We start from the raw sequence: 18,523 nt of genomic DNA, 5'->3' as shown, positions 1-18,523 counted from the left end.
AGCCCTGGATTGGCCAAGAAAAGCATGGTACGCAGGCCTCTAAAGTCTACTGGTGGGCCCTTCCTTGCACCTCCCGGATGGATGGGGCTTCCACCAGGGCGCCATTCTCCTAGAAAACCCAGCTCCATTCTGTCTCATGGCATGGCCCTTGAAAGGGCATGCCTGAGCAGGAAAGAGTATTCCCCTTCCGTCATATCCACTGTGCTGAAAGCTAGGAAGTGGTCAACATCTTTGACCTACATCAGAGTTTGGCGCATGTTTGAGACCTGTCATGAAGACAGGTCATCCCCGTGGAGAGCAGAAGTCTCCCACATCCTAGAATTTTATTCAGCAAGGGCCAGATAAAGGCCTATCACTTAGCTCTCTGAGGGTGCAGATAGGGATCCAGTCAAAGACAACTGCATAAAAATGCACCCGAATATGGTATGTATCTTCAAAGGGGTAAAGCGTCTCAAAATCTCAAATCATCTTTCCACCCCCTGGTCCCCCTATGGGACCTTAATCTGATACTCAGGGCCTTGACAGGACTCCCCTTTGAGCCACTGAGGCAGGCATCACTATAGGATCTCTAAGGTGATCTTCATGGTGGCTGTTTCCTCAGTAAAATGAATCTGAGGTACAGGTCCTCTCTTGCAGAGACCTATACTTTGTCTTCTCCAAGGGAGTGGTGACCCTATGTCCAGTCCCTTCTTTTCTACCCAAAGTTCTGTCACCTTTTCACCTCAATCAGACAATTACCCTGCCAGCCTTCAGGAAGGGCAAGTAAGACAAGGGGGAGGAGGAGTTACATTGCCTGGACATCAGGTGGACTTTACTACGGTACCTCATTTCACAAACCCATTCAGAAAATATGGCAGGCTGTTCTTATTGTTTGGCGGCCCAGTAGAGGGGAAGCAGCCTCCAAAGCAACCCTGGCCAGATGGAGTAATGAGGCAATAGGTACAGTCTATACCCTGAAAGGGGGAGAGGTACCACCAGGCCTTCAGGCACACTTCACTAGGGCCCAGGCCACATAATTGGTAGAAGTATCAATGGTGTCCCCTGAGGAGATCTGCAGGGTGGCCACCTGCACTCCTTCACCAAACATTATACTAGGTACTGCACTCGTATCTTCCCAGGGAAGTAATAGCTCTTGTATACCCCTATTGTGAAGACTGGTTTAGCAGGCGGATAAGGAATGCACAATTATTCTTACCTGATAATTTGCTTTCCTTGACACCTGCTAGAACAGTCCGGTTCCCTCCTGGCGCAAGTGAAAGGAAGAAAGAAAGAAAGAAAAAGGGAACATAAGAGGAAAGATGACAGGGGAGGAAGGAGCCCCCCCCCTTCCCCTGGGATGTCCCCATCTCATTCCTCTGCCCACCCCAGGGGTTGGCAGAACATTAGCTCCTACTGGCAGTTAAGGGTAAGTATATCCTCTTATCTTTTGTTTGTCTTCTAAGCTTTCAGCTCTCAGCCCTTACAGAAGGGGAGAAGCATTTGGGAAAAAAAAAACAAAAATTTTCTTTTTTTCCCCTCAAACTCCTTAATTTCTAAAAGAGGGGACATGTTTACGATTATTATATGTTTATGTTTGTTACCCTTCTAATTAGCTGGGCCTGCGTTGTTTTCGGCATGGAGGAAGCCAAAACGACCACTGGTATAACCTAAATTTATGGGATCAGGATACCCCAGCCTCAAGGAGCTGAATGTTTCCTCCAGGGGCAATTCTCAATTTTGCTAAATTCATTTCAATTCTTTAACCAGGGTAGAGCAGTCTGGCTAAAGATCAGTTCTGGCAGAAGTCTACTGGGGTCTGCCTCCAGCACGCCTCCCTTATAGGGGAAGTGACATCACAACAAATAGTGTGGAGGCGTGTTCTCTGTCTCTATTCCGGCTGTGGAGGAGTAAATCCTTTTTGTGAAGACTAATCTAGTGGGTGTAAAGGAAAGCAGATTATCAGGTAAGAATAATTTTGCGTTATCCCATTTTATGTCTATGAGGGAAAAAAAAGCTTATTAAATCAGGCCTTAGTTGCATACTATATCTCAGCAGAATTTTAAATGAAAAAGCTTATGGTAGTATCTATTCTGAAATCACATGGTTGCAGTAAAAGGATATTGCACAATAAAAAAAACTTGTGAGTGTGAAATACACTGTAATGTAGCACCCAGTTTTAATTCCTCAAATCATTTCCAGAAATTTGACAATCAAAAAGAGGAACTTGTAGAGAGTACAAACCTCAGTAACCCATGAAGATAAACTATGGGATCTAGAAACCCTGCTTCCCCTTTCCTCTAACTAAAAAGCCTAGTAAATAGACCCACCAGTACTCCATGGTTAAGGGAGCCACTTCATTCTTTGCTTTGCATCGGTAAATTTATTCCTGTCCTGTACAATATCGATCACATCACATTTGTACATATCTCAGCATCTGTTCCATCTTCCACTGCCCATTATTGATCTATTCTGACCTCTCACCCCCCCCCCCAAAAAAAAAAAAATAGAGCACATCACATTTCTGCATGTTTGACTATAAATGATGAAGTGTGGTGATGGATAACAAGCGGAAAGTAGGAAGATTTTCAGCTAATTTGCAATGTTTAGTAGAATTCCTATCTGCTGTCTTCTCCCTCATAAAACCAAGGTCTTCTGTAATTGAGATGGCAAGTGATAAATACTTGTTCTACAGAGGACTCTGAAAGGGGTATATTGAACGCCTTGGCTAATGATTTCAGCTATTATTTATAACATAAAACAATTTCATAGAACCATGCTTATAGAAGTTGTTTTGCATATAAATGGAACACTTTTCAAGGGGATTTTCACAGGTAAATGGTAAAAAACTGGCAGGAAAAACCTTTTGAAAATTGCACCCCTCCCCCTGCAGGGGAAAAAGGGCACCTTTGTGGGGTGGGAATAAGAACATAAGACTTGCCATACTGGGTTAGACCAAGGGCCCATCACGCCCAGTATCCTGTTTCTAACAGTGGCCAAGCCAGGTCACAAGTACCTGGCAGGATCCCAAGGGGGTAGACAGATTACAAGCCGCATATCCAGAGATTAACAGTGGATTTCTGCAACTCTCCCTTAATAATTCTTAATGCATTTTTCCTCCAGGAACTTGTCCAATCCTTTTTTAAGTGCAGCTATGCTAATAGCTTTCACCACATCTTCTGGCAACATATTCCAGACCTTAATTATGCATTGAGTAAAAAAAAAAATGTTTCTCTTATTAGTTTTAAATGCATTATCCAATAATTTCATTGTGTGTCCCCTGGTCTTTGTACTTTTGAAAGAGTAAACAGCTGATTAACATTTACTCATTCCATTCCACTCATTATTTTATAGACCTCTATCATATCTCCCCTCAGTCATCTCTTCTCCAAGCTGAAGAATCCTAACCTCTTCAGCCTTTCTTCATAGGGGAATTGTTCCATCCCCTTTATTATCTTGGTCGCCCTTCTTTGAACCTTTTCTAATTCTGCTATATCTATCTTGAGATGTGGTGACCAGAACTACACACAATACTCAAGTTGAGGTCTCTTCATGGGAACGATACAGAGGCATTATGATGTGCTCTGTTTTATTCTCCATTCCTTTCCTATAATCTCTAGCTATAATTTGGGTTTCTCATCCCTAAGTGCATCACTTTGCATTTGTCTACATTAAATTTCATTTGCCATTTGCATGCCCAGTCTCCCAGTTTTGCAATGTCCTCTTGCAATTTCTCACAATCGTCTTGTGATTTGATGACTTTGAATAATTTAGTGTGTTGATTATGCCTGGGTTCAAACCCCGGCCTCTCCTCTATCACTGAGGCCTCTCCATCAGTGCTGAATAAACTACTGGTATGTCTGCTAAGGAAAAAATACCAGAAAAACAAGTCAGAGGCCTTGAATGCCAGATGTGGAGGAAGAAAGCCATAAAACTGTTTTTGCAGGAACTCACAGACACCGGAGAAGCAATAAATAAGCCACAGGATGGGGCAAAGAGATATCACCGGGGGCACGAGCACATAGTCTGTGGGAACAGAGACAGAGAGATAAGGGGAGTCAAAACACACAGACCATAAAACTTATGGTGTGAAACATGAAAGCAGAAACCAGATGCCATGCTGACATTTGTAGTTTTTCAACCTATATAAGCTGAGCTGGTAGATAGTGAAGCTAAGCAAAATAGCCAGCGCTGTGCTACGTCTATTATGTAAGTATGTTTTTTGCTTCCTGTGTATACATTATATTTGTTTGTACGCAGTATATGATAATGTAGAATGAAGATGATGCTGTAGAATAAAACTCAGAGTGGTTCTCTCAAACATACGTTCCTTTTTGGTCAGTTATTTAACAAGTGTCATTGGCAAATTTTATCACTTGACTTGTTGTTCCCATTTCCAGGTCATTTATAAATATATTTAAAAAACATTGGTCCCAGAACAGATCCCTGGGGCACTCTACTATTCCCCTTTTTCCATTGGGAAAATTTACCATTTAGCCCTATTCTCTGTTTTCTATCTTTTAACCAGTTGATAGTCCACAACAGGACACTGCCACCTATCCCATGACTTCTAATTTCCCAAGACGTCTCTCATAAGGGACTTTTCATATGGTTTCTGGAAATTCAGATGCACTATATCACCTTTATTTACCACATGTTTATTTACGCTTTCAAAAAATGTAGCAAATTTGTGAGACAAGACTTCCCTTGGCTAAATCCATGTTGGTTTTGTCCCATTAAACTATGCTTATCTATATGTTCAGCAATTTTATTCTTTATGATTGTTTCTAACTTTCTACCGTTTTGCCTGGCACAGATGTCAGACTCACTGATCTGTAATTTCCTGGATCACCCCTTGATCCCTTTTTAAAAATTGGTGTTACATTGAAAACCTTCCTGTTTTCAGGTACCATAGATGATGTTATTGATAGTTTACAAATTTCCAATAGCAGGTCAGCAATTTCATTTCTCAGTTCTTTCAGTACTCTGGGATGTATACCATCTGGTCCAGGTGATTTGCTATTCTTTAGTTTATCAATTTGCCCTAGTACATCTTCCAGGTTCACTGAGGTTTGTTTTCCTCTGAATCACCACCTTTGAATATCATTTCTGGCATGGGTATATATCTTACATCTTCCTCAGTGAATACTGAAGCAAAGAATTCATTTAGTCTCTCTGCTATGGCTTTGTCATCCCTAGGTGCTCCTTTTACCCCTTGATCATCTAATGGTTCACCTGAGTTCCTTGCAGGCTTTTTACCTCGATGTACCTGAAAAAGTTTTTATTATGAGTTTTTGCTTCCACGGCAAGCTTCTTTTTAAATTCTCTCTTTGCCTTCCTTATCAATGCTTTGCATCTGACTTGTCAGTGCTTATGCTGTTTCCTGTTTTCTTCATTCAGATCCCTTTTCTATTTCTTGAAAGATGTTCTTTCACCTTACTTTTCAACCATGCCGGTAGTCATTTAGCCTTCTTTCCACCTTTTCTAATGCATGGAATACATCTGTTCTGGGTTTCCAAGATGGTATTTTAAACAACATCCATGACTGAGCTAAACTCTTAACCTTTGCAGTTGCTCCTTTCAGTTTTTCCAAACAATTTTCTTCAATTTATCACAGTCACCTTTTTGAAAGTTAAATGCTGTCATAGTATTTATTTATTTATTTTTACCTAGCGTGTAGACAGATGCACTCAGGACCAATGGGTTTATGCTCCCTTGCCAGCAGATGGATACGGAGCAAGCTGACATCACAGTATATATGTATATATAACCCTGCAGTGACCCCAGCCTGCCAGTATTCTCCATCTCCAGCAGATGGTGGACTTGCATCTCCCTATGGGGATTGCTTTGAGCTTTTTAAAAGGAGAAATTTGAAATTCTAAATTCAGGAAAAGAAAGCCCTGCTCTCCTGTGGTGATACCTAAAAGTCTCTCCCCCCGCTGAGAATTTGTGAGGCAATTTCCGTGGTCCCTCACAGCTGGGTTTCCCGGCGTGGACTTAGCTGCTAGTTCAGCTGAAAGGCAGTGGGTGCAGGAGGCCGAGTGCAGCAGTGATGGCAGATACTCGCTCCCCCTCCAGTCGGAGCCCGTCTCTGTACTCAGCTGGTAAGCACTGAGCTCAGGTAAGGTTTAAAAAAAAAAAAGAGAGTTATACCTGAATCAGAGACAGTTAGAGGGGTTTCAAGACTTCCTCCAGTCTCCATTCTCAGCAGGCCATGCTGATTTTCATTCCTGCTCCCGAAGGGGTTGGGGAACTGGGCAGCCTGGCGGGTTGAGTAGCCCCTGGTGAGCTAGGCCCCGTACTTAAACTTTTTTCTTGCACGCCACGTGATAGGCTGCGGCGGCCGTTTTCGCTCGCTCTTGTGCGTGTTCTGCTGCCCTCTTTTATAGGCCGACGGTATGCACAGTGTGTCGGCTCTGTACACGCATTGTGCACTCGATTTTTGAATGTGCTTTTTACGTGCACAAACGTTTTTATTAGGGGTGTGCATTCGTTTTGAACTTAAATGTAAAACGCAACTTTTTTTTTTTTTTAACTTAAAAAAGTGATGAGGCGAAAACGATCGGATTTCCAACGTATTCAACATAGCTATGTTGAATACGTTGGAAATCGCGATTGTTGATCCTAAATAAAAATTTAAACCCCTCACCCTCCTTAATCCCCCCCCCCCCCAAGACTTACCAAAACTCCCTGGTGGTCGAGCGGGGAGTCAGGACGCCATTTCTGAACTCCTTTGCGAGGCGCACCCCCAAGCTGGCCAAAAGTTCCTTTTGGGTCAAACGAGGGTCCCGGAGCGAACGCGGGGGGAATCACGTGACGCTGCGTCACTCCGACGTGACGCCGACGTCACGTGCTCCTCGCAAAGGAGTTCAGAAATGGCATCCTGACTCCCCGCTCGACCACCAGGGAATTTTGGTAAGTCTTGGGGGGGGGGGATTAAGGAGGGTGAGGGGTTTAAATTTTTATTTGCACATATGGACATAGACTCAACTTATGGAATTCTCCATATGTCCATATTGACCGCAAATGACCCCCCCTTTCGACTTATGGACTTATGAACTTAAACTTTTGGTCTGCACATCCCTAGTTTTTATGCGCTTAACTTGTCACACGGGTTGTGCTTGTGCCTTGCCGTGCTTTTTTCTAGGCACTTATTTTTGGGCGCATTTCATTTTTGAGCGCAAGCTGTTCCGAAGCACATTTACAGCAGCGCTGGCACCAGTAAGCAAGAAGCCTAAAAGTCTTCCTATTTGTGTTGCCTGTCATATTAGGGCTTCTCAGCCTGACCTGGCCTCTAACCTGTGTCAGTACTGCTCAGACACTCAGAGAGATTTGTCTTTCACAGATTTTGCTAAGCCTGGCTCTTCCCATTCTGATGATGGGTTGGTCATGGCCTTGACTGGGGGGATGCAAGATCTTTGTTCTCCCTTGACTGGCTCCTCTGCTGGCGAGGGCAGTTCTGTGGGAACAGGTCCAGTTTCTTCTGGGCTTGGTCTGGATCCGGCTGCTTTTTTTGGGTGGAATTTTTTCAAGGCTTACTTCAGGCGCAGTCCTCCGCTTCCCCCATTTCTGTCCAGTCGGACGCTCAGCCTGTGGCTCTTCCCTCTTCCAGTCCTATGTTTAAGTGCCGGGGCTTGCCCCAGATCCCAGCCTGTGTTCCCGACAGGAATCCAGATGGCATTGATGATGAGGTTGATCCACATTCTCTGGAAGATGAGGACATTCCTCCAGGGCTGGAACCATATCTTTCATGGAGTTGAACTGCCGGTCCTGAATTCTCAGACCTTGAAACAGCTGGGTATTCCTGGTTCAGATGCTATGTCAGAGCTGAGGAAGAATCCCATTTTGGTTTCCTTACGTAAAGCCGCTTGTTTTTTCCCGGTGATGGATGACATCCAGGAATTGATTGATCTGGAATGGGATGCCCCCGGAGGCAAATTTTAAAGGGGGTTGACATTGGAAAGCCTGTACCCCCGGATCTGGCTGTGAGAGAGCGTTTGCTTTTTCCAAAGTGGATGCTCTGGTATGTGCCGTGTCTACGTGGACGACAATCCCCGTAGAGGGAGAAGCGGCCTTGAAGGATGTACATGATAGAAGGATTGAGGCTATTCTTAAGCAAGCCTTTGAGAAAGTGGTGATGAATTTACAGATTGCCTCCTGTTGCACCCTATTGGTGAGATCTTGTCTGCTTCTCTCTCAGGAGGTTGATGAGTCTGGAGGGAATTCCAGAGCAGTTATGGAGCCTGCTGCTGCCTTTTTAGCAGACGCAGGCTGTGATTTGGTCCGGACCTCAGCCAGAGGAGTGACTTTGGTGATAGTGACCAGGCGTCAACTCTGATTGCGAAATTGGTCAGCTGTTACAATTTCCAAAGCCAATCTTACCAATATCCCCTTTAAAGACTTGCTCTTGTTTGGGAGCAAGTTGGAGAAACTGGCCAGTAAGTGGGGTGAGTCTCTGGTGTCTCGGTTACTGGAGGAAAAGAAACCGTTACAGCACCCCTTTGGTAAGAGGGGTTGTTTCCAGGGTTCCAGGTATTTTTGGCCCTACAGAGGGACGACCTTTCAGTGGACTCGGCCTTTCAGTAGGTCTCAGTCCTTTCGTCCCCAGCAGCCCAAGAGAGGAGCGGGCTTGGGTGGTGGACCTTCCAGAGCTTCCCAATGAAGGTTTGCCGACCCACCTTCTGGAACAGGAAATAAGGGGACGTCTTTCTCTCTCTATTATCGGAGGTGGGTTGAGATCATGTCAGACCAGTGAGTCCTGGAGGTGATACATGAAGGGTACGCACTGGAATTTCACAGTATTCCTTGGGATATGTTCATGGTTACCCCTTGCCACTCCCAACAGAAGAAGCAGGCAGTGAAGTTCACTCTTCAAAGGCTCCTCAGACTGAGGGCTGTGGTTCCGGTGCCCTCGTCCCAAAAAGGTATGAGGCGATATTATATTTATTTTGTTGTGCCCAAGAAGGAGGGCTCCTTTTTTCCCATCTTGGATCTCCAGAGGATCAACTGTCACTTGAAGGTGACTCAGAATAGAGACCTTATGCTCTGTAATAATGGTGATGCAATCGAGGGAATTTCTGATTTCCTTGGATCTGTCAGAGGTTTACCTTCATATCCAATTGGAACAACAATGCTTTCTATGCTTTGCGGTGTTGGAGTGCCATTATCAGTTTTGGATGCTGTCTTTTGGTTTTGCCACCTCTCCCAGAACATTTTCCAAAATTATGGTGGTGGTAGCGGCAGCCTTGCGAAAAGAAGGAATATTGGTGCAGCCGTATTTGTCCTACTGGCTGATTTGAGCCAAGTCTCAGGAAAAGAGCCACCTGGTGACACACAAGGTGATCTCCTTATTGCAGGAGCTCGGTTGGGTGGTGAACCTGACCAAGAGTAATCTTCAACCATCCTAGTCATTGGAGTATCTGGGGGGGGGGGGGGGGGTCTGGTTCGACACAGGAAAGGACAGAGTTTTCCTACTGGAAGTTCAGATCCAGAGATTGATGTCTCAAGTGCATCAGTTGATGAACACCATACACCTGACGGTGTGGTCCTATCTACAGGTACTCAGTTTGATGGCAGCTATCCTGGAAGTGGTCCCATGGGCAAGGGCACATATGCATCCTCTACAGCGCTCTCTGCTATCTCCTTGGAACCCGCAGTCTCAGTATTATGCAGTTTGGCTCGACTTGCCGATGGAAATCTGCTCTACCTGCAGTGGTGGTTGCAGGAGGATCATCTGAGAAAGGGAGTTCTGTTGTCCTCTCTGGCCTGGGTGGTTCTCACAACAGATATTTACATTTACATTTATTAAAATTTTTGAATCGCCTAACATCTAGGTGATGAACAAATGAACATTCATAATCTAAAATATACAAACTAAATAATGCATTCACATAAAATAATACATTCAAATAAAATCACGAAATCTAATAAAATAGTACATTCATAAGAAATTAAATATGAAATCAAATATAAAAACATAAGTAAAAATTAAAACTAAAAATTAAAACAAATATTAATGACAACATAAAACTGATAATAAAAACTTAAAATAAAAAGGATATTAACAATAAGCCAAGTTAAATAAGTAGGTTTTGACTTGTTTTCTAAAATTCTTGATGGAATCAAGAGTCTCCACAGTTGGGGGCCTCACTGTCTGGAGTTAATGGCCCAGGGGCATTGGAATGCTGAAGAGTCTCGCTGGATCATCAATCACCTGGAGGCCTGGGCGATATGGCTGGCTTGCTTGCAGTCCAACCACAGGCTACGGAATCAAGCGGTTCACGTGATGTTAGACAATGCGACAATGGTGGCCTATATCAATTGCCAGAGAAGAACCAAGATCCAGTAAGTGTCGCAGGAAATAGACCAGCTGATGGAATGGGCGGAAGGTCATCTGCAGATGATCTTGGCCTCTCACATTGCAGGAAAATACAACGTAAGAACGGACTTTCTCAGCAGGGAGAGCCTGGACCTAGGAGAGTGGATGTTGTCAGCCGAGGCATTTCAGCTGATTGTGGATCGCTGGGGCCTTCCATTCCTAGACCTGCTGGTGACTTCTCGAAATGCGAAGGTTCCTCGCTTCTACAGTCACAAGAGAGATCCGTGATCTCTGGGAATAGATGCACTCGTACAGTTCTTGCCGGAAGACAGATTGCTTTATGCCTTTCTTCTGTGGCTCTTGCTGGGCAAGATAATTCTCAAGATCGAAGGCCACAGGGGCTAGTACTTCTGGTGGCGCCAGACTGGCCCTGGCGGATTTGTGACAATCTCTGCTGGAGGCCCCCCTTTGTCTTCCACTGCACATGGATCTGCTTCAGTAGGGACCAGTTTTTCATGAGGATCTGACTCGGTTCTGGTCTTACGGTTTGGCCCTTGAGAGGGCTTGCCTGTTAAAGAGTGGTTATTCCTCTGCGGTGATTGCCACTTTACTTTGCGCTTGCAAGTTCTCCACCTCCTTGGCTTATGAGCGGGTTTGGAGTGTTTTTGAGGCCTGGTGTGAGGAGCAGGATGTTCAGTATCCCTCTAATTCTGGATTTTTTGCAAGATGGATTAAATAAAGGCATGGCCCTTTATTCCGAAGGTGCAGGTTGCGGATCTTGCTTGTTTCAGAGGCCAGGTGAATGGTGTTTCCTTGTCGTCTCATCCTGATGTGGCCTGTTTTTTGAAAGGAGTGAAGCACCTTAGGCCTCCCTTGGGGTTGCCGGTTCCATTGTGGAGTCTTTATTTGGTGCTGGACTTTTTGGCAGGCCCTACGTTCCAACCTTTACATAGTCTTTCCTTAAGGTTGTTGACTTTGAAGACTCTGTTCCTGATGGCTATATGTTCTGCGTGTCGGATTTCTCAGCTGCAGGCATTGTCTTGCCGAGAACCGTTCCTTTGGGTGACTCCGGGGGTGTTACAACTGTATACTGTTCCATCCTTCTTACCCAAGGTAGTCTCAGAATTTCATTCAAATCAATCCATCTCCTTGGCATCCCTGGATAAGGTCAGGGATGCGGAAGAGTTTTGCCTTTTGTGCTCCTTGTTGTGTGGTGTCTGGAGGTCTCTGAGTCTTTTCGAAAGATGGATCACCTGTTTGTTCTCCATGGCGGGAGTAAGCAGGGTGCTCCAGCTTCGTGGGCTACCATAGCTCATTGGATTAAGGAGGTGGTCACAGTCGTGTATGTGGATGCTGGAAAACCATTGCCTACTCAGGTTAGGGCTCATTCCACCAAGGCTCAGGTAGTGTCATGGGCGAAGGTTAGTCTGTTGTCTCCCGTCAATATCTGCCAAGCTAGATGTGCAGGCCTGGGAGGATGCAGCCTTTAGACGTGCAGTGTTGACTGGCCCCCAGGCAGCCTCCCACCCTGTTTAGGAATATCTTTGGTATATCCCACTGGTCCTGAGTCCATCTGTCAACATGCTAGAAAATGAAGAAATTACTTATTTATTTATATTCTGCTTTTCACACATCTTTCAGCACTTCAAAGCAGATTACATACAGGTACTCTCAATCTAAATTTGTACCTGAGGCAAAGGAGGTTAAAGTGACTTGCTCAAGGAGCAACATTGGGATTTGATCGCTGGTTTCCTGAGGTTGAAACCCACTGCTCTAACCATTAAGCTACTCTTTTTTGTGCTTCCTCTGGTTATTAAGTCAAATTTGATAATGTGTGATCACTGTTGCCAAGTGGTTCCAATACTGTTACCTCTCACACCAAATTCTGTGTTCCACTAAGGACTAGGTCTAAAACAGGTTCTCCTCTTTTTGGTTCTTGTACCAGCTGCTCCTTGAAGCAGTCATTTATTTCATCTTGGAACTTTACTTCTCTAGAACGTCCTGATGTGACAATCACCCATTATTATTGTGCTGCTGATTTTGTTAGTTTCCCATTTTCTTTTAGTTCCCATTTCATTGTCTGTTAGTTCATTCTGACCAGGTGGACAGTAATACACCCCCATTACTATTTTATTCCCCTTTTCACCTGGAATTTCTATCCATAAAGATTCAAAATTGCATTTTGTTTCCTGCAGAACTTTTATCCTGTTTGACTCAATGGTCTCTTTAACATATAGTTCCACCCCTCCACCAATTTGATGCATCCTATCATGTTGATATAATTTGTAACCTGGTATCAGTGTCCCATTAGTTATCCTCCTTTCTCCAGGTCTCTGAGATGCCAATTATATCTACCTCTTCATCCAGTGCTATGCATTCTAACTCTCCTATCTTATTTTTTAGACTTCTCACATTTGTATATATACATTTCAAAGTATCTTTCTTGTTTGTGGTAATAACCTGCTCATCAGTTGACAGGGGTAATTTGGAATCTTTCTGTACTTTATTTAAAGGCACCTGATCCCCTTTGGCATATATTGTAGCCTTTTTACTGGGATGCCCTATTTTCCCTGTTCTCTTAGTATCCTTCAAAGATATATCAATCCAAACCTTACGCTTCTGAGCGACTATCGGCTTTCCCCGTCATCTAGTTTAAAAGTTGCGCTATCTCCTTTTTAAAGTTTAGTGCCAGCAGTATGGTTCCATTCTGATTAAGGTGGAGCCCATCCTTTTGGAAAAGGCCCCTTCTTCCCCAAAATGAAGCCCAGTTCCTAACAAATCTAAAAACCTCTTTCTTGCACCATCGTTTCATCCACACATTGAGACTCTGGAGTTCTGCCTGCCTCTGGGGTCCTGCACGTGGAAGAGGGAGCATTTTTGAGAATGCTACCCTGGAGGTTCTGGATTTCAGCTATCTACCTAAAACCCTAAATTTGGCTTCCAGAACCTCCCTCCTGCACTTTCCTATGTCATTGGTAGTACTTTCCTATGTCATTGGTACCCATTTGTTCCAAGACAGCCGGCTTCTCCCCAGCAGTATCTACAATCCTATCTATATGATGCATGAGGTCTGCCAACTTCACACCAGGCAGGCAAGTTACCATGCAATCCTCATGTCCACCAGCCACCCAGATATCAATCTTCCTAATAATTGAATCACCAACTATAACGGCTGTCCTAACCCTTCCCTCCTGGTTACGTGCCCCTGGAGACCTATCCTTGAATCAGGAGGATACTATATCATCTTGAAGGCAGGTCCTATCTACAGGATTGCTTCCTGCCTCATCAAGCTGATGCTCTCCTTCCAGGTGACCTTTCTCCTCCAAAGCAGAACAGAGGCTACCAGACTGAAGGTGGGACTTCTCTACTATGTCCCTGAAGGTCTCCTCTAAATACCTCTCCATTTCCCTTAGCTCCTCCAGGTCTGCCACTCTAACCTCCAGAGATCGGACTCATTCTCTGAGGGCTTGGAGCTCTTTGCACTTGGCGCATACATATGACTTCTCACAGCTGGGAGATATTCTTAGATGTAGCACTCAGTGCAAAAGATTGGAAAGCCTCCCTCTCACTGCTGGACTACTTCCTGCATCATAATTTTGTTGATTTGTTATTGATTTAAAATTTGTAAGGGAGCAGGGATATAAAGCTAACGTAAACTACTTTTATTCTAGAGATTTATATTATATGTGTCTGGCAATGACCCTCAAAACACTATAATTAATCTACCTATATATCTTCCTAGTTATCCAACTTATTAACTCTTCTTTTGAGTAAGATTCCTTATCTATAAAATCTGCAACAAATTACTCTTACTAAACTCAATTAGCAAGTAAGATCAAAACATATAAAACCAAATAAAAACAGATAAGGTATAGCAAAGTAAATGAATAGAGTATAGTAAGGAAGTTTGAGTGCTGTGATCTCTGGAGTCCTCTACCAGGGGGCTACTGAGTAGAATATACAGATAAGCCTTCTGGGCCTTTTCTGCTGTAAAGAGTGCAGGGCCTCTGGACTCTCTACCTGGGTAACATCAAGCTAGGTGGAGAGAACATTGTTCAAATCTCATCTTTGGGTGAGTTTCCTCACTGTGAAGGTCATCAAATCTTCACAAGAGACCACTGTTCTGTTCGTACGTCTCACTTTGAATGTCAAAGTGGCCCCTAACCCCCTACACTAGTACCTAAACCTCAAGTTACTAGGTGGGCCTCCCATAGGGATATACATACCTATCTAGGGAGAGGACATTATGGCTAGTCTCTGTCTCTGTCTCTCTCTCATCTGAGCTCCCTGGGACCATTAAAAATGGTCTCCCAGTGGTTGTATGCAGGACATACAAGCGGTCTGGCACTTATTGCAAAGTGTGAAAAAGTTATCGCAATTTGTGCTAACATAGGTATTAGCACAAATTGCGATAAACTGTCTATTAGCATAAAACACACCACTATTGCATGCGATACTTATCACATTTTGATAACTCCAGGCCCTAGTTTGCTAGTTGTGACCTCTGGAGTCTTCTCCAGTCTTCTGCTAGGTAGACTATACAGATGAGCCTTCCGGTTCTCTTCTGCTGCAAGGCCAGTGAAGAACATGCAAGAATTTTCATTTTGAAATCCCCACACTTGCTTTATCCTGCACACTTTGTACTGGCAAAGTTAAGCAGAGTGAAGACTCCACAGGGATTTTCCCCTTTGAAAACTGTCTCGCAGGTCTGCAAGTTTCAAAATTGACCTTAAGGCTGCTAAATGATTCTCTAATGACCAAATTAAATGTACCTGCTGCATTTATTTCCAGTTGAACTGTAACTGCTGCAAGGGTGTGTCAGCTGCTGTGAAAGCTGCCACCCGCAGCCGTGCATGACCTTACTTCTCTTCCTCACACACGTCCTCTCAGATCATGCTGCATATTCTGTACTGTAAACATCTGAAATATATGTAGCATATCTGAGAAAATTGTACAATGAGATTGAAACCAACAATTTGGCCCTGAAACCATTCTTATACTATAATTCAAACTTCACGTGAACTGCATTTACACTATCCAACAGCAGAACTGATATTTTTGAAATATATTGTAAATCTGCGCAGTGAGAAATCGTAAGTTGGTCTTCAAGACTTCTATTTATCTTTCAGAAACACTTTTCTGACATGCAAGTTTCATTTATTTATTCTTTTTTTTTTTTTTTCTTTCTTTCTTGCTCTGGTTGGTTTCTCTGTCCTGTCACTGTATAACCAGAGATTGATCTCTGGCCTATACCAAATAACTGCATTACCCATTGAAAGAGGAACTCTGCCTACGCCTGTGTTCACCCCTTTGCTGTCGTTTCAAATAACGTTATCACAGAGCCATGGAGCTGCTTTTTAATGTAAGGAAATGGATAGACGAGAACGAGCCCTGCTTTCTGCCCCCGGTGTGCAATAAACTTATGTAAGTATTGCCCAGCCTTGTTTTCTTTGCCGCAAAGCTTCTGAAATGAAACTTAACCGTTGTAGATCACAGATCAAACCGGGAATGATTCTGGTACATGAAAGTATTCTGACTTCTGCTTTGGCAGCTGCCAGGGAAGATTGTGTGTCTCTTGCAATTCATATCAGACAGCTCACAGAGCACAGAGAGCTCACTGTGGTGCTCTGCTGCTCATTTAGCCGTCTTTTTGTCTGACGATGAGCCGTTTGTGCTATTTTAAGATCAATGTGTGCGCTGCCTTTGCAAAGCATCAAGCGGTATTTTCAGTTTATGGGCTGAGGCACATTCAAAGTGAAAGCTGACAAAGCAGAAAAGCTTCTGTTCTCTTTCAGGAGCTCAAATCCATTACCCCGCGGTGGGTGTGTGTGTGTGTGTGTGTGTGTGTGAGTGTGTGTGTGTGTGTGTGTATATGTGTGTGTGTGTGGTGTGCAGACTTTACTTCCCTAAACACCTCAAAGAACTAAACATCACACATCCATGACCAAAAAAAAAAAAATAACTATTGAAATGACAGTTAAATGTTGTAAGAAGGGAAAGGAAGAATCACAGACTGTCCACCCTACAACTTTCAGATACGTGAACAGAACATACAAAAGCTTTCAGTTTCAAGTTTATTTTTCCTGGTTCATAGTTATCATTTCAAATGATTCAGTGTGTACTTTTAGTTTGTAAAGTTACAGACCACTTCTTAGGCTTAAAAGATTTAGATTCAGTCATTATTGCAGACTCTATTTTTGACTTGCCAGGTATGCACTGCTGAGCAAATCTTTACCTTGCTGTTTACTTTGTACTTTTCTCTCTCTCTCTCTCTCTGCTTCTGCTCCCTTCCCCTCCTTCCTTCCACTCCCTTTCCCCCCCCCCTCCCTGTTTCTACCAGATGAACTAGCCAGAGCTTGTCTGAATTTTCAATGAAGGAATTGAGGTCATAAACCATAGAGTTTAAGGAGAAAAAAAAAAATCCTCTTCTAACACATGAGAGCTGCAGTCCTGTTCTGCAGTGGTAAACTATCCTACCCCCCCATAACGGGGGAAATTTGAAAGGTATTCTGCATAGGTAAATGGAGAAAGCCCTTTTCAAAGTCACCTCCTCCCAAACTGTGGGCATAAATGCATGTGCTGTTGTCAGGATCGAAGGGGCTTTAAACAGCGACTCCAGAAGGCAGAGGCCACAACGCTGCAGAGGAGCCGCTGGGGCCGGCAAAGGCCAGGGGACATTTTATCCTCTGGTTGCCATATAGTTAGACACGCCCTTGGAAGGTCCCATAGGCTCAGCACAGGGCATTCCCTGATTGGTGAGAGAGTATATAAGGAGAGCGACAGAGGCACACCTTTGCTGATAGCGCACGCTCCCCGGATACGTCCTCTGGAACCTTTTGTTTTTCTGGCCTTGTTCCTGCACCGCATTGAACCCTACCGTCTGCTGCAGTGCTCCTCTTCTGCACCCAGCCCTGCAGTCCTCCTCCCATGTTGCTCCGTATCTTCCTGGTTCTGGTTTTCGTGCTCCATGCCTTTCTCCTAGGTTCCTGATCCTGATCGTACTCCTGTGCATCAGCTGCATGCCCAGATGCTTTCCAAGCTAGGCCTTGTTTTAACAGTCTTGGCTCGGCCTTCGTTGACAATTCAGCCTCTATTGACTGGACATAACCTGACAACTTGTAACCCCAACCCAAAACCAGAGGCTAGGCTGCAATGGAATAGCTGATGTTCAGACAATCCAGACGCAGCTTCACAGCTTTCAGCAAAACGTTAATACCCCGCAAGGTCCTCAGCCAGCCCAAAATGAATGGTTGTCCCCGGCTTCCCATTTGCTCTCAAACCCTCAAATGTCACTCCCAGAAATTATAAAGAAATTATCAGCCTACTTTCAAAGGAGGGCTTAGTCTGGGCCACTCCGCTGCAGAGCAAGAGAGTTCAGTCCTTGACCATGTGGACCAATTCATAGCTACCATCTCTCAGGCTTTCTGAGAGCCAGACCAGGTCCACCTAGCAGAAAGTAATCTTATGCATCTCTGCCAAAGTCAGTGGACAGTGATAGAGTACACTGAGGAGTTTGTTGCTGGGCCACTGATCTGGTTTGGAATGGGGAGGTCTTCCAAGCCACATAAAGGATGAGTTGGCGTGCTTGGACCCTCCAGGGAGCTTGCTATCATGTTCCCCTTGTAAGTCCAAATTGACAGACACCTAACAGTGGACCCAGGAGAAGAAGCAGGAAGGCCTCAAAGTACTTCCAGTGTGTTTGTGAGGAGGTGGCGGCACAGATGGGGTGTATGTGAGAGTGGTGATGGGATATTGCGGGGGGGGGGGGGGGAGTGTGAAGGGGTTTGAGTGGGGGAAATGGTGGTATAGGTGGGATGTTTGTGTGTGGCATGGTTTGGGGGAGTGCTGTGGAGAGGATAAGTGATGGAGGGTGTGATGTGTTTGTATGCATGTACTCTTTTTCTCTCTTCCCAACTTTGCTCCCCTCTCCTACTCCTCTCACTCAACCCAGCCCCTCCACTCTCCTTTTCTCCCTCCCTATCCCTTTACCTCAGTCAGCCCTCCCCTCCCCCCCCCCACTTAGCCTTCCACTCTGCCCCTTGTTTCCTGCCCTTTGTAGCTCTCATGTCTCCCCCTCCTATGAGTGTATTTTAGGGGGGTTAGTGCTGCAGGTGGGGTATGTATGGATAGGGGTACTCTTTTCCCCTCTCCTTTGTGTGTCTGTTTGATGGGATGGTGTGTGGAGGGTAGGTGATTGCATGGAGGGGTGAATTAGACTGTGAAAATAGT

At 44.5% G+C, this 18,523-nt stretch overlaps 1 protein-coding gene across 2 annotated transcripts in view; it reads left to right on the top strand.

The window, feature by feature from the left end:
- The first annotated feature begins 15,553 nt into the window (after positions 1–15,553).
- Positions 15,554–18,523, top strand: part of HAAO (3-hydroxyanthranilate 3,4-dioxygenase) — a 103,100-nt gene continuing 100,130 nt past the window's right edge. Inside the window, exon 1 of one of the 2 annotated variants that reach the window (XM_029593318.1) lies at positions 15,554–15,718. In XM_029593318.1, the coding sequence (XP_029449178.1) occupies positions 15,639–15,718 (80 nt within the window). In that variant the 5' untranslated portion in view covers positions 15,554–15,638. The remainder of the gene's footprint in view (positions 15,719–18,523) is intronic. The other variant, XM_029593319.1, reaches the window with a different exon arrangement.

This window comes from Rhinatrema bivittatum, chromosome 3, assembly GCF_901001135.1.
Source record: "Rhinatrema bivittatum chromosome 3, aRhiBiv1.1, whole genome shotgun sequence".
Classification (NCBI taxonomy): Eukaryota; Metazoa; Chordata; class Amphibia; order Gymnophiona; family Rhinatrematidae; genus Rhinatrema; species Rhinatrema bivittatum.
This window is presented reverse-complemented; position numbering and strand designations above follow the sequence as displayed.